Genomic DNA, 15379 nt, shown 5'->3' on the forward strand with positions numbered 1-15379 from the left:
TCTCATATCCCTTCTTTTATTACATATTCATCTTTACTAATGTAACAAGTGTCTGTGTGTCAAATTTGGGGGCTCTAGCTATGAAAATAAAGGGTTAAATCGCGGAAAAAATTGGCGTGGGCTCCCGCGCAATTTTCTCCGCCAGAGTGGTAAAGCCAGTGACTGAGGGCAGATATTAACAGCCTAGAGAGGGTCCATGGTTATTGCCCCCCCCCCTGGCTAAAAACATCTGCCCCCAGCCACCACAGAAAAGGCACATCTTGAAGATGCGCCTATTCTGGCACGGCCACTCTCTTCCCACTCCCGTGTAGCTGTGGGATATGGGGTAATGAAGGGTTAATGTCACCTTGCTATTGTAAGGTGACATTAAGCCAGATTAATAATGGAGAGGTGTCAATTATGACACCTATCCATTATTAATCCAATAGTACGAAATGGTTAAGAAAACACACACACATTATTACAAAGTCCTTTAATAAAATAAAGACACAGGTTGTTGTAATATTTTATTATTCTCTTAATCCAGCTGAAGACCCTCGTTCTGTAACAAAGTAAAAATAAAAAATAAACAATATCCCATACCTTCCGTCGTTCCGTCAGTCCCACGAAGTAAATCCATCTGAAGGGGTTAAATCATTTTACACCCAGGAGCTTTGCTAATGCAATTGTGCTCCTGTGTGTAAAAACCCCGCCGAATGAATGAAATGCAGGGTGACCTGGAGTTACCTTGAGTTGCGGTGAGGCGCCCTCTGCTGGATGTCCTCATATGAACTCGAGCGTGGGAACTTTTACCAGCGGCCAAATTTTGCACATACACACTACTAACATTAGTAGTGTGGAATATGCAAAAAAAAAAGAAGGAATATGAGATGGTTTACTGTATGTAAACCATGTCTCATATCCTGTCGGGTTTGTGAAGGAGAGAGCAATGCTATCTAGCGCTGCATTAAATATAAATATACATATATAGGTGTCTCACTGACATATATATATGTATATATACACATTCTATGTGTATATATCTATTCTATTCTAACCTGTCAGTGTGATTTTACTGTACACAGCACTGATTTGCCGGCTTTTCAAAGGACACAGGTGCGTACAAATCGGACAGTAATACGGATGTCATACGAATGATGCGATTACAAAAAACGGATGATGCGATTAAAAATCGCATTGCACTCGCATGACACTCGCATACGTTACATCCGTATTTTCGGTCCAGATTACGGACCGTTTTTTCTCTCGCAAGTGGAAAGGGACCCTAATGGTGGGGCCTGTAGTTCTTATCTCTCTTCTCCTGAACGATCCCCTCAACTTATTTATGACCAAACCAATGTTCAGCTGTTATCAGATGCAAACAGTATTCCAACTGTATACTATATTACAAGTTAATTGGACCCATTAACCAATGACCTTACTCATTACACAAAGTTTTGCATAGTTTTCAAAAACAAGAATGTGTGAGACCAAGACCATTTTCTATGTGTCCCTTTGTAAAGCTGCCATTCCTACCTGTCTTTGTTATTATATATTATATATAATTGTCACATCCTATTCTATTTGTTGTAGGAAAACTTTGGAATATACAAATAACAACCGCCAATGATTCCTTACGGAGTAATGACATGAAAATTAATGTCATTATTTACGGATCAGATGGGAAAACAAAGGACATTTTTCTTTTGCAAAATTCTGAGATTCAATATTTATTTCCCGGCTCTACAGATGAGTTTTCGGTAAGTAAATACAGACAAGCATAAAACTATAATAGTTCAAAATAGCAGTGTGCCAAGGGTGCAGTAAAGGTAACACATATTTATTCTGATTGGTAACTGGCATAACAAAGAAAAACAATTAAAACAGTGTTTATCTGCATTCCATAAAGGTAGAATAATTAGTATTAATTTAACAGCAGCTCGATCACAAAAAAAAATAACAGGTATACTGTCCAAAAAATAAAAAGCTGTTGGAATATGAAAAGTCGAAAAATAAAAAAAACATTTTGGCTTACAGCTTCCCTCATTTTTACGGTATGTTCATACCTGCTATTTTTCACTGTATTTTTTTTGTTCCTTCTTGGCAAAAGTAGCAAGCAGGCAAAAAAAAAAAATGCAAAAACTGTAGAGGCGAAACACGACGTATTAGATAAACTTTCGGCCTCATTCTGACAGCCGATTTTCACATACATTTTATTATCCATGATTTTCAAGGATAGAACGCGTACCCATTATAATCTATGAAGCTGATCATATGTCTGTTTTTTTTTTTTTTTTGCATCTGTTCACAAAAAATCATGGAGATGTCTGTTTTTTGTATCACTGATGAAAACTAGCAATAAAAGTCTTTGCAGTTTATTTACTTTTCCGCACAGGAAAATCACTGATGAAATACTACTGGTAAATACTAACCAAACTTTGATGAAATTTGGATGAAAAACACTGATGACACTCAGACATTTTTTTTTTGTAGTTGAAAAATCACTGACATCTGATTGAGGCCTTAGAGCCATAGTTAACATTCTTGGTTTACAGTATTTTTGAAGGTGATGGATATAGTTATATTCCTTTAGCAGAAATACTATATACTCAGCTTGTACTTATGTGACTGCTGTAAATGTGTAAAGTTATAGACTAAAAAGAAAAATCAGCTAAAATAACATTCAATAGTCCCTGTACAAAGTACCATGCATTCACTTAGTATGTTACTGGCCTTTTAATAGTATTATGGTGTATATTGATCATACAGATATTGATTTGCTGTAGTATAAGTTACTGCATATTGCTTGTGTTCAGCTTCCGCATGTTCTCAAATGACAAATGGCATTATATTAATCCATTCACTTGCCACGGCATGTTCTGTACACCAGACTGCTAACTCAATGCATCCTCCGTCTGTTTAGTAACTTACAGAAGAAAGCAGAGCTCATTATATCAGTTACGTTTTATAGGAATAAGAGCGATAATAGACTAATAAAGTCTAGCATGTGTATGGCTGGAAGGGCTCGTTTTATATGATTAGAAAACATATATTAACTGCCGGTATTATCATTTTTATTGAATAATTAAACAGCATTCACTGCAGACTATTCCAGGCCTATTTCCTACTGTATATGCCAATCACTGCACATATGAAAAGCACTTGTATCAGCCTTTACATGAGGCACTGATCTCAGCCTTAAAGATTAAATCCAGCTTTACTGAGCTAGCGTAAATGGACAAGCATGTCACCACAAGACAAGCCTAGGAAGATGGCAGAGAATATTAGACTTGGATGAGCCAAAGATAATCTGAAAAATATTCTCTATACTTGTCAAGCAAAGGGTGACATAGACGGGGTCCAACACCCTGTTACCTACATTCACCTAAAGAACTGAGGGCTGAATGGGGATAAAGAGATAGAATTCAAAAAAATTTGTTGTGCTTCCCTTCATTATCCATAAAAAAAATTCTGCTTGATAATGTATGAACTATTAGTAGTAGTATAATAAATTATGTGTTACTCCAATTTAATAAAAAATTCAAACAAATGTATATATATATATATATATATATATATATATATATATATATATATATATATATATATATATATATATATATATACAAACAATAAAAAAAATTCAAGTCAATAGTAAAATCAAGAAACAATGAAAGCAAGGGGAAGCCGGTGAGAGACACAAATTAATGAAAATTAGATGACAATACAAAGGGTAGCCACCAGGTGGCGGAATACTACCAAGTGGTAATGATAACAGGTATGTATAGGCACATAAAAATCCACAAAGTTTATTACAATGCAATTCTGCGAGTTAGATATATGGAGATTTGGTGCAATGTAATGCTCAAAAAATGAAATCAATACTGAAAAAATAAAGATACATTATAATCAGACATATCCCCGAAAAATAATAGACTGTCACCACATCGCCCTCCACCTCAGACATCAACGCTCGTTTCACCCCTACTTCATCTGGTACTCCTTGGTAATATTCCGCTATCTGGTGACTACCCTCTATACTGTAATCTTATTTTTATTATTTTGTGTCTCTCATCGACCTCCTGTTTCTTTCATCGTTCCTTGTTACATTTTATTGTTACTGTGCAATTGTGTGTCTCAATAAAATATTTATTGTGCGTATATATACATTTGTCTGATTTTTTTATTACTTGGTAGTAACACATATGATATATGAGTTTTTTTTTCTGTGTGTGTTTATCTATATTGGAAGGAATTATAGGATTATAGGCTTTTAACTCTCTCTTCCTATTAGTATTATAGGAATGAGGTTAGATCTCAAAGACATGTCAGTTTCAGAGAATGATATTTTGTATTTCACAATTGAATTGACTTCATTAATTGTATGTAAAAAAAAAACAGGTAACAATTGAAGATATTGGAGAAATATATAAGCTGCGTCTAATCTGCGATCACTTACCCACTGCACCAGGATGGCACTTGGAAAAAATTCAAATGGTGAATCAAGAAACCAAACAGGATGTGCAGTTTGACTGTAACTCTTGGCTCCTTGTAGACTGTGAAGAAGAGGAAGCCATAAAAGAATTTCGGGTGATCGGTAATGAACAAGAACGTTTACCTGGTAAATATAAGTGAGACTACATTAAATGTTTGAATGTTACTGGAATTATTGTCAAAATCAGGGGCATTGCTAGGGTCTTAAAATATCAGGGGCCAAAGTCCCAAGGTATAAGTCTCTCCATATGCTACCACTCCCTGGCCACTTAAAGTTAAAATATGTACTGTTCTGAACAAAACTCCCTATACAAAGACCGTTATTATCAATAATACTTATATACAAGGCCATAATAATACTGTCAGACTGTATCCCCTACCATTGCCACTACACACTGAATACATAACACTGCTACAGAAGAAAACATGCTGTACGAAGAGCAACGACAAACTACCAATGATAAAACCAAACCACACACAGTATTACAGTACAGTTTTATACAGTGACTTACAGGTGATGTTGGTTTTGATTGGGGTCATTTGCTTTCTCCATTTTTTCTCACTTGGCTCAGACCACCATGGCAACTTCTTGATGACTTTCATCTGCAGAATTTGTAACACAGACACATTTCCATCATCATCCCCACCTACTCTAATCCTGAGGAAACTCTCCATCCTGCTCCCCAAGAGACTAGACAATTGCACACCATGAAGACCATGGATTCACCTTTTCAGAGTTATTTTTTTGTATTATCCAAGTAGTACTGCCCCCGGTGTGCCCTATTATAACAAATCACTCTTCTAATATAGTTTCATTAAAAATTCCCTGCCGTTCCTTCTGTCCCTCTTTACTCTATCTTACTGCTTTTTTTTATTTCCATTTTGATGACATTTTGTTAGCGAATTTCCAATAAAGGTTGGAACTCAAAGATGTTTCTAATAAAAGTATTTCCTGTTGTAAAGAAATGGCATTTTTACTTTGCCGCTATCAGGCTTTATTCCAGCAACTAGTTATGTGTAATTTTTTTGGGGGAAAAATAGAGTAATATGTTAGTCAGTTAGATGCCTAATTTATGAGTTATTTTTGTTGCTTTTCTTTGCATTTTAGGTGCTTGGTTTGAATAAAGAGTAAACCATTTTAAAAGGACTTCAGTAGCACTAATTGCGCTATTTTATTGATAGATTATGTAAAAGGTTTTTCATTAATTAAAGAAGCACTCCCTTCATCAAAATTGTTATCCTCTTAATATATTGCAGTCATCATATTACACAGCACTGTGCACTTACAATTACTCATTTTGCCTTTCTATCCAGTTAATTATTCTCTTTTCTCTGTTCTATGTAGAAACAGGAAGTCTCTTGCTCCTGAATGTATCAGTCCCCTCTTTAACATCTGACTCAGCTGCTTTTATTTCCCCTGTTAGGGATTTTTGCAGTGATGCAGGGAAAATTGACCTTCTGTTTCTTTATAGATCTAATGGAAACAGAATAATTAACTGAATAGAAGGGCAGAATGAGGAATAGTTAGTGCACAATGCTATATAATCAGATGATTACAATATATTAAGAGGAAAAACATTTTGATAGGAGTGTTTCTTTAATATTTTGATGGTAAGGACTCAAAAAATTAAAAATAACAAACTCAGCAGCACTAATGGCTCAAACACTGTTTCTTCTCTGCTGCCCTTAATCTAGTTGCTAGGTATCATGACTACAGCACATGACTGCTGCAGCCAAACTCTTGGCTTGTGGGTGATGCCAAGGTAATCGGTACAAATCACTAAACACAGCGATTAGCTGCAGGGGTCGTGTGCTCTGAAATCATGACATCATCGCTGCAGCTTGTCAACAAAGAACTGGAGCAGCAGTGGAGAAACAGCACTGGAGCAAAGAGAAGTAATTATAATTGTCTCTCTTATATTTAACCTCAGAGAATCTTATCAGTAAAAAAATGAATGCTAAGAAAACCCTTTATCTATGGATAAGATAGAAATGAGCTGTATGGTATACAGTTGAAACTAGAAGTTTACATATACAATATATAAAGACACATATGCATGTTTTTCTCAGTACCTGACATGAAATCATATATTAATAAATATGGTAATCCTAATTCACCTAAAACTGGAAAGGTCTATTTTGATTTCATGTCAGATATTGAGAAAAACATGCATATGTGTGTCTTTTTATATAGTGTACTAGCTGTTTCCAGCCAGCTAATGCTCGGCATGTTCATTGCTATCTAATTAACGCTGCTAGTGATTAAACTAAAGTAAATAATGACAACATTCAATAGCGCTTATGCAGGTGGTAAATTAACTTAAAATGAAGTTAATAATAATAATTAAAAATTAGAATAATACTAATACATTTTATTCACAGTGTAAAATCAAAAGCAAACTGGATTCGTGTGGTAATGTGTGGGGACAGAGCCTCGTGTGGTAATGTGTGGGGATGCAGCCTCATGTGGTAATGTGTGAGGATGGAGCCACGTGTGGTAATGTGGAGGGACGGAGCCTTGTGTGGTAATGTGTGAGGATGGAGCCACGTGTGGTAATGTGGAGGGACGGAGCCTCGTATGGTAATGTGTGGAGACAGAGCCTTGTGTGGTAATGTGTGAGGACGGAGCCTCGTGTGGTAATGTGTGAGGACGGAGCCTCATGTGGTAATGTGGGGGGATGGAGCCTCATGTGGTAATGTGTGGGGACGGAGCCTCGTGTGGTAATGTGTGGGGACGGAGTCTTGTGTGGTAATGTGTGGGGACGGAGCCTCGTGTGGTAATGTGGGGGGCGGGATTATGTATGGTAATATGGTGGGGGGGTGGGATTATGTGTGGTAATGTGGTGGGGCGGGATTATGTGTGGTAATGTGGTGGGGGGGCGAGATTATGTGTGGTAATGTGGTGGGGGGCAGGATTATGTGTGGTAATGTGGTGGGGGGCGGGATTGTGTGTGGTAATGTGGTGGGGGGGCGGGATTGTGTGTTATTGCGGTGGGGGGGATTGTGTGGTAATGCGGTGGGGGGAATTGTGTGTGGTAATGCGGGGGGCAGGATTGTGTGTGGTAATGTGGTGGGGGGCGGGATTGTGTGTGGTAATGCGGTGGGGTGGCGGGATTGTGTGTGGTAATGCGGTGGGGGGGCGGGATTGTGTGTGGTAATGCGGTGGGGGGGCAGGATTGTGTGTGGTAATGCGGTGGGGGGTGGGATTGTGTGTGGTAATGCGGTGGGGGGTGGGATTGTGTGTGGGAATATGTGGGGGCAGAGCTACTGTGCAGGGGGCGGGATTAGCGAGTAATCACAATGCCTCATATATAGATGTAAACTTCTGGTTTCAGCTGTAACTATTGTTTGTACACTTAAAAAATAAGGTTCACGTATAAGCGCTCTCCATACAACATAAAGCTGTCCACTGAGAAAATTAATATATGACAGTCAGACACTGTAAAAAACTGGAGAATTTATGAATAGCTTTACGCTGAATTTACTCCCAGATATGCTAAACTTTCAAGAATGTGTATTTCCAGTTTTGTAATTTTCTACTTATTTTGCTTATGAATTTGAATGAGACCATTTGCTAACAAAAGTATCTGTTGTTGAGGAGGAATTGTAGACTTAATGTAACTCTTATTATAGTAAGGATAAAGTCCCAAGAATTACATATGTTGCTTTCTTTTCTAGTGACTTTCTGACTCATTTCCTTTCAGTTAATCAGTATATAGTATCTGTGCACACTGGTGATCATTGGGGAGCAGAGACATTTGCTAATGTCTATATAACTCTCTACGGAGAGCGAGGAGACTCAGGTGCAAGAAAATTACAGAAATCATCCATCCCTGGAGACAAATTTACACGAAACAAGGTAAACTTGAGTTTTAATACTCAACGGTGTTATTTCCTTTACGTATGCTGTGGAACAATGTAATGAGTGACTTCATTACTGTATTAATAGGATATAATAAAATACAGTCCTTACAAACTACTCCAGAAATCCAAACATTGTGTCACTTCAGTTTTTTGCCCAAAGATCACAAGATATTGTATTTAGTGTAGACAGCATGACTTAGGCTTAAAAAGGTTGTCCACTAATTTTTCATTGATGACCTATTCAAATCAGTTGGAGGCGGATGTTCAGTACTCTGCCGTGGCGACTATCAGAAGACAGAGCAGTTCTGTAACAGTAGAGGACAACCTCTAACGACAGTGGCGTAACTAGCGTCCGATAAACCCAGTGCAAAATTTGGACCTGTGGGTCAGAAGTATGGGCACTTATAGCATTCTAAACCCTATAAAGACATAAATGTTAACCCCCCGGAGTATATGCCCCCATTCCTAGGCCCCTTCCTGGTATATACTGTCATTGCCGAAAGTGTTGGCGTCCTTGAAATTGTTCTATAAAAAGGAAGCATTTCTCCAAGAAAATTGTTGCAATTTCACATTTTTTTATTCACAAAAAAAAAGAAGCAAATTAGACATAATTTCACACAAAATCCCCAAAATGGGTCACACAAAATTGTTGGCACCTTCAATTTAATATTCAATTGCTTCCTATAACCATCAGCAAGCTTTTTAAACCTCGAGTCTCAACTGGAATTTTGGACCACTCTTCTTTTGCAAACAGTAAATGATGCGCTTTACCAATAAGCCTTACTTGGTCTCATCTGTCCACAAGACATTTTCCCGTAAGGATTTTGGTTTACGCACATACATTTTGGCAAGCTGCAGTCTAGTTTTTTCATGTTTCTGTGTCAGCAGTGGGGTCCTCCTGGATCTCCTGCCATATCATTTATTTTCATTCAAATGTCAATGGATCGGTCGCACTAAAATTGATGCTCCTTGTCCAGGGAGATTACAGTGCCATGTGCTGTAAACTTATAAATTAGGCTACTTTCACACTAGCGTTAACTGCAAACCGTCTCAAAACGTCTTTTTTCAGAAAAAACGCATCCTGCAAAAGTGTTTGCAGGATGCGTTTTTTCCCCATAGACTTGTATTGGCGACGTATTGCGACGGATTGGCATACGTCGTGTACGTCGTACGACGGATGCGTCGAAATTTGGCGACACGTCATCGGCAAAAAACGTTGATTGTAACGTTTTTTGTCTCCGCCTAAAAAACGTGTCGCGACGCATCCTGCGGCATGCGTCGTTGGCTACAATGGAAGCCTATGAGCGACGGATGCGTCGGGACACGTCGTACGACGCAATGCAGCGCTGCAATACGTTTTTTTACACTGAGCATGCTCAGAAGCTGGATTTTGTTGCCAATTGGCCAGACACCCCCAAATCTATATAAACCTGGCCTGGGCTATGATATCCTATGCTATAGGATCTTATCCTATCCTAGGATCCTATCCTATCCTATCATATCCTATCCTATCCTATCACTATGATATCCCGGTGATTCGTCTCAAATATTACGTCATACCAAACTCGCAATCCTCACAAGAACACCTTCCATCGCTGCCACAAAACTAAAACCCACAAAGATGGGCTGTAAAAACAGTAACTATATAGTTTTCCATATTTTCCAGTAGCCAATCAAATTTGGGAGCCTCCCATTTTAAAAACGGATCCGTCGGAAAAACGGATGCAACGGATGGTAAAAACGGATGCAACGTATGCAACGCATCCAGTATTTTCGACGGAAACGTTTAGCGGATTTGCGACGGATGCGTCGAAATGCTGTATGCGTTGCACACGTTTTTCACTTTTTTGACGCATCCGTTTTTTCGGCAAAAAAGACGTTTTGACACGGTTTGCAGTTAATGCTAGTGGGAAAGTAGCCTTAGATTGCGGACAATGGAAAAAGGAACATCATGATCTCTGGAGATTCACTTGTAACCTTGATATTGTTGATATTGTTCAGCAATTTGGGTTCTCAAGTCATCAGACAGTTCTCTTCTCCACTTTCTGCACTTAATGCTTAGTGTGGTACACATAGACACAATTCACAAAGTCAAAGTCTCCCCTTTTTATCTAGTTTCAGGTGTGATTGTCATATTGCCCACACCTGTTACTTGCCACAGGTGAGTTTGAACAAGCATCACTTGCTTGAAACAAAATTGTTTACTCACAATTTTGGAAAGATGCCAACAATTTTGCCCTGCCTATTTTTGGGGTCTTGTGTGAAATTATATCCAATTTGCCATTTTTTCAGTTTTTTTTGTGTGGTGTTCCAAGACTCTGTAATTGTGGTACATTGTTATACTGTTCAGAGACACCTGCACAAATATGGCCTTCATGGAAGAATCATGAAAAGAAAACCTCTCCTGTATCCTCACCACTAATAGTCAGTGTCAGAAGTATGCAATAGAATATCTTAACAAGTCTGATGCATTTTGAAAACAAGTCCAGTGGACCGATGAGATTAAAATAGAACTCTTTGGTCACAATAATCAAAGGTATGTGAGGAGAAAAAGGGGCACCGAATTTCAGGAAAAGAACATCTCGAAAACCATTAAGCACGGGGGTGGATCTATCATGGTTTTGGGTTGTGTTGCAGCCAATGACATTTCACGAGAAGTGGGAAAAATTGATTCAATTAAATTTCAACAAATTCTTGATGCAACCATAACACAATCTGTAAAAAAGCTGAAGTTGAAAAGAGGATAGCTTCTACAAATTGATAATGATTCTAAATACAAGTCAAAATTCACAATAGATTACTTAAAAAAGGTGCAAGCTGAAAGTTTTACAATGGCCCTCATACCCCTGATCTGAGCATCATTGAAAATCTGTGACTAGACTTCAAAATAGCAGTGCATGCAAGACAACCCAGGAGTCTCACAGAAATGAAAGAAAGAAACAATGGACGGGAACCCCTGAAACAAGAATTGAAAGACTCTTGGCTGGCTACCAAAAGCATTTACAAGCTGTCATACTTTCAAAAGGGGGGTACTAACCATTCAGGGTGCCAAAACTTTTACATATTTTGCTGCCGACTTCTGATTATTCGATGGCGTGCATGGCAGCACCACGAGCCACATAGTCCAAGGACTCACATCCAGCACTGGCGTCGATGGGCCCCCCTCCAGCATGTTCCTGTTTGTGGTCGCAGATCATTACGCCTATGCTTAAGGACGCTTTCCAAGGAGTAAGAAGTATTTATCATTTCTCTGAGACGTTAAAAATAACAAAAGAAATGGCACCCACCCTCAATAATACTCCTTCGGCCCAATTCCGGCACTTGCCCGATTCCCACTAGTCTGTACGTTCTGTCCCTGTCCTCTATGCCCACGAAATGGCCAGAAAAGCTCACTCAGCAAATCAATGACCAAAGATTTTCGGTGCCATGCATTGTAAAGCATGATGAAATGCAGGTACATGATACCTTGCTGACAGAATAGGTGGAAGAGCTTTCTTACCAAAGCAGAAAAACAGTTGCCCCAGGTAGAATAATGAAAGCATCATATATGCAAAAGAGGAATAATACCAATACACAAAAAAGAAATGTGCCAGACACAAATAATACAAAGTAAAAATATGTATTCTATGCTTTATCTTGCATAACATTAAATTATGAAAAACAGACCATTTAGACAGACAGAGAAATACTTGGGGACCCTAAAAAGTCCAGGCATAGCAAAGGCCTGCTGAGTAAATAATAATGAGAAATCATGCATGTAGGTGATGTGCAGATGAACTCACTAGAAACTTGTGAAAGTGGTAATAAAAGTGCCAATACCCAAAGGTATTGCAAACACAAAAAAAGTACAAGACATAAAAAATCATAAATGTAAGTATATTATAGGCAGAACATACACTCACTGGAAATAAATATTAAAATAATGCAAATTTCAGGTTCCAAGAAGAAATGATACTAACCCTCAGCGATTCCCCTCTGGTCTCAATTCGGCACTTGCCCGGTCACTGTTGGTCTTTGCTCCCTGGTCCTGTCCTTGACACTACAGAAATGAACAGAAATTCTCAATCATCCAATCACTAGATGAAATGTGTTGATCCTCATGCCCCGATTCATCATTTGCGTTTTTTTCATTTGTCACTTTCCTTTTTTGTCTTGTGGTATAAGTTACCTTTTTGGGCACCAAATTCAAAGTGGAGCAAGCGATTCATGAATTTGGCACAAAGATGAAAATGGTCTTCCTTGAAATGTTTTTGCTAATTTTGATTTTAAAAGTCGCAAAAAACTGTGTCCAAAGTTTTGCATCGCAAATTGATGAATCCGGCCGAATCATCTGGAATTACTAGACTCCTCCCACAAAGCAGAAAACAAACAAAAACGGGCTAGCACATATAAAATAGACTTAAAAAAGCACAAATAGAATAATGAATTGGGTGCTAAAAAATTTGCAAAACACACAAAACTAAACAAAAAAACAGGCGCAAAGACAATGATGAATCGGGACTTCTGTGTTTTCAAATCAGGATAAAAACCAGCTCCATAACACATTGGCGATAAAATAGATGGAATGAATTAGTTGCCAACCAGAAACCAGTTGCCACAGGTAGCTAGTAATATGACGTATACTAGAGGAATGTACGTGGATAAATGATGAATGTCATGGAACAAGGAGAAAAAATACACCCACCGTGGAAACACACATCCAAAGCACAATTTGCTAAATATCTTTGTCCATATATTTAAATCCATGTTGCCACAATAAATCAGATCTATAAAGCGACCAAGCTGCCCATGCTATGGAAAATACAGTTAATTCAAGTCAAAAATCACCACTTTGTAGAATACTTTGTGTTAGAAAGTGCCCAAATAGTTAATTGGTGCTGGAACCCAATGACAGGTCAGCAGTTATTTGGGCGGAACACAGCAGCAAGTGCTCAATTTTCGTGTGGTACTGCCACTTTGGAAATATAACATTACAAGACCTCTTGAAGAGATAAGAGATATGTGTTATTACACTGTATAATGAGTTGCACTACTTAAATATGAATTTGAAAGCCTTACAATTTGCATGCACTTAGTTGGGGAATAGATAGAATTAATAGTTGGGACTAGCCCAGACTGGAATGGGCTATGTGGGAAGACAGAAGACAACTTCCTGATATCCAATTAGTGCCCAGTGATCAGCAAAGACAGATCTAAGGTGTGATAGTTGTTAGACTGACAAGTTACATGTTATAGTCTGTTCTGTGTAAGGAAAGATGACAGGACATCAGATAGTACTTCCTAAGTACCAAGGAAATGTGAGGAGATATCTGACGGAGAGATTTGATAGGGAGACTCGACAGATTGAAACCTAGGCTAGGGAGGCCACCTAAACGGTAAGAAGCTTAATCAGCGGGATGTAGGAGGCCCGCTTAAGGTAAATAGAACAAGAAGGCATTGTGTCAGCAGGACTTTAGCAAACACTTGTCTACAGTGAAAGGAAGCTCAATTGTGTGGATTGAATGGAATCAATGGTCACCATATTGGGTCTTAAGCTCTCCTACGGAGAACAGTGGACTTTCAAGTTTCTACTGAGGAATTATACCGACATACCTCAAGCAGTCGGATCCTCATTAATCAGTTAGAAAGTGAGAGTAGCTGAGAGCGGCCATAGCATTACACTTCGATATGTGCGGCCCTTTCAGCAGAAGACAAAGTCTTCCCTAATTGTTTACTGGATTGTTATGAGAAGCAAGAGTGCGAAAAGCAAGAGAAATGAAGTGTTATTAAATGAAACTACGAAGTGTCCATGCCTGCTTAAAGCAAACTAAACCATTATGAAGAAACATGGCTATTTGTTGTGAATTCTGCTCTTGGGCTCCCTCCGGTGGTTGTAAGTGGTAGCGCTGCTGTCTCTGAATCACAGCATTTATCAGGTGTGTTCACTTTTTGCAATTTGGACTGGGCTATTTAGTTTTGCTTCACCCTTTAGTCAGTGCCAGTTGTCCATTGTTCCTGGAGGATTCATATCCCTGCCTGGTCTCTTCTGCTTTGCAGTTCTTTTCAACAAAGATAAGTTCTGGCCTTTATTTTGCTGTCCACATTCTGTGGTCTTATTGTTCAGTTCTTTTCTATGTTTTGTCTTGTCCAGCTTGGTCTGTATAAGGATTTTTTTAGCCAAGCTGGTATCTCTGGAGATGCAGATATACCCTTCATATCTTTAGTTAGCTGTGGAGATTCTGTATTTTCTGTGGTGGATATTTTCTAGTGTTTTAATACTGACCGCATAGTACTCTGTCCTATCCTTTCTATTTAGCTAGTAGTGGCCTCCTTTGCTAAATTCTCATTTCAGTCTGTGTATGTTTTTTCTCTCTCCTCTCACAGTCAATATTTGTGGGGGGCTGCCTATCCTTGGGGATTTTCTCTGAGGCAAGATAGTTTTCCCTTTTCTATCTCTAGGGGTATTTAGTCCTCCGGCTGTGTCGAGATGTCTAGGGAGCGCTAGGTACATTCCACGGCTACTTCTAGTTGCGGTGTTAGGTTCAGGGGTCTGCGGTCAGTACAGGTACCACCTTCTCCAGAGTACGTCTCATGCTGCTCTTAGGCCACCAGATCATAACAGTACAACTGGCCAACAATGAGTTAACCGCATCTCAGAAGAAGGGAAAGAAAGTGCTGAGCCATTTTTTTTTCTGTAGTCTGTTGTGTTTTTTTTTTTTCTCTTCCCTCTTTGCCTCTGGGTGGCTCAGGAGTTCGGCGCTGGAATGGATGTTCAGGGATTGGCTTCTCGTGTGGATCAACTTGCTGCTAGAGTACAGGGTATTTCCGATTATATCGTTCAGACTCCAGTTTTAGAGCCTAGAATTCCAACTCCTGATTTGTTTTTTGGGATAGGTCCAAATTTCTGAGCTTTAAAAATAACTGTAAACTGTTTTTTGCTCTGAAACCCCGTTCCTCTGGTGATCCCATCCAGCAGGTTAAAATTATTATATCTCTGCTGCGTGGTGACCCCCAGGATTGGGCATTTGCCCTGGAACCTGGAAATCCGGCGTTGCTTAATGTA

General features: G+C 38.9%; 1 protein-coding gene across 1 annotated transcript in view; it reads left to right on the forward strand.

Annotated features, from left to right (window-relative positions):
• The window catches only part of RP1 (RP1 axonemal microtubule associated), a 729254-nt gene that overhangs the window by 415986 nt on the left and 297889 nt on the right, over positions 1–15379 (forward strand). The window contains exons 32-34 of the mRNA XM_077271713.1: positions 1573–1739; positions 4381–4600; positions 8178–8332. Coding sequence (XP_077127828.1) covers positions 1573–1739; positions 4381–4600; positions 8178–8332 — 542 coding nt within the window. The remainder of the gene's footprint in view (positions 1–1572; positions 1740–4380; positions 4601–8177; positions 8333–15379) is intronic.

Source organism: Ranitomeya variabilis, chromosome 6 (assembly GCF_051348905.1).
Source record: "Ranitomeya variabilis isolate aRanVar5 chromosome 6, aRanVar5.hap1, whole genome shotgun sequence".
Classification (NCBI taxonomy): Eukaryota; Metazoa; Chordata; class Amphibia; order Anura; family Dendrobatidae; genus Ranitomeya; species Ranitomeya variabilis.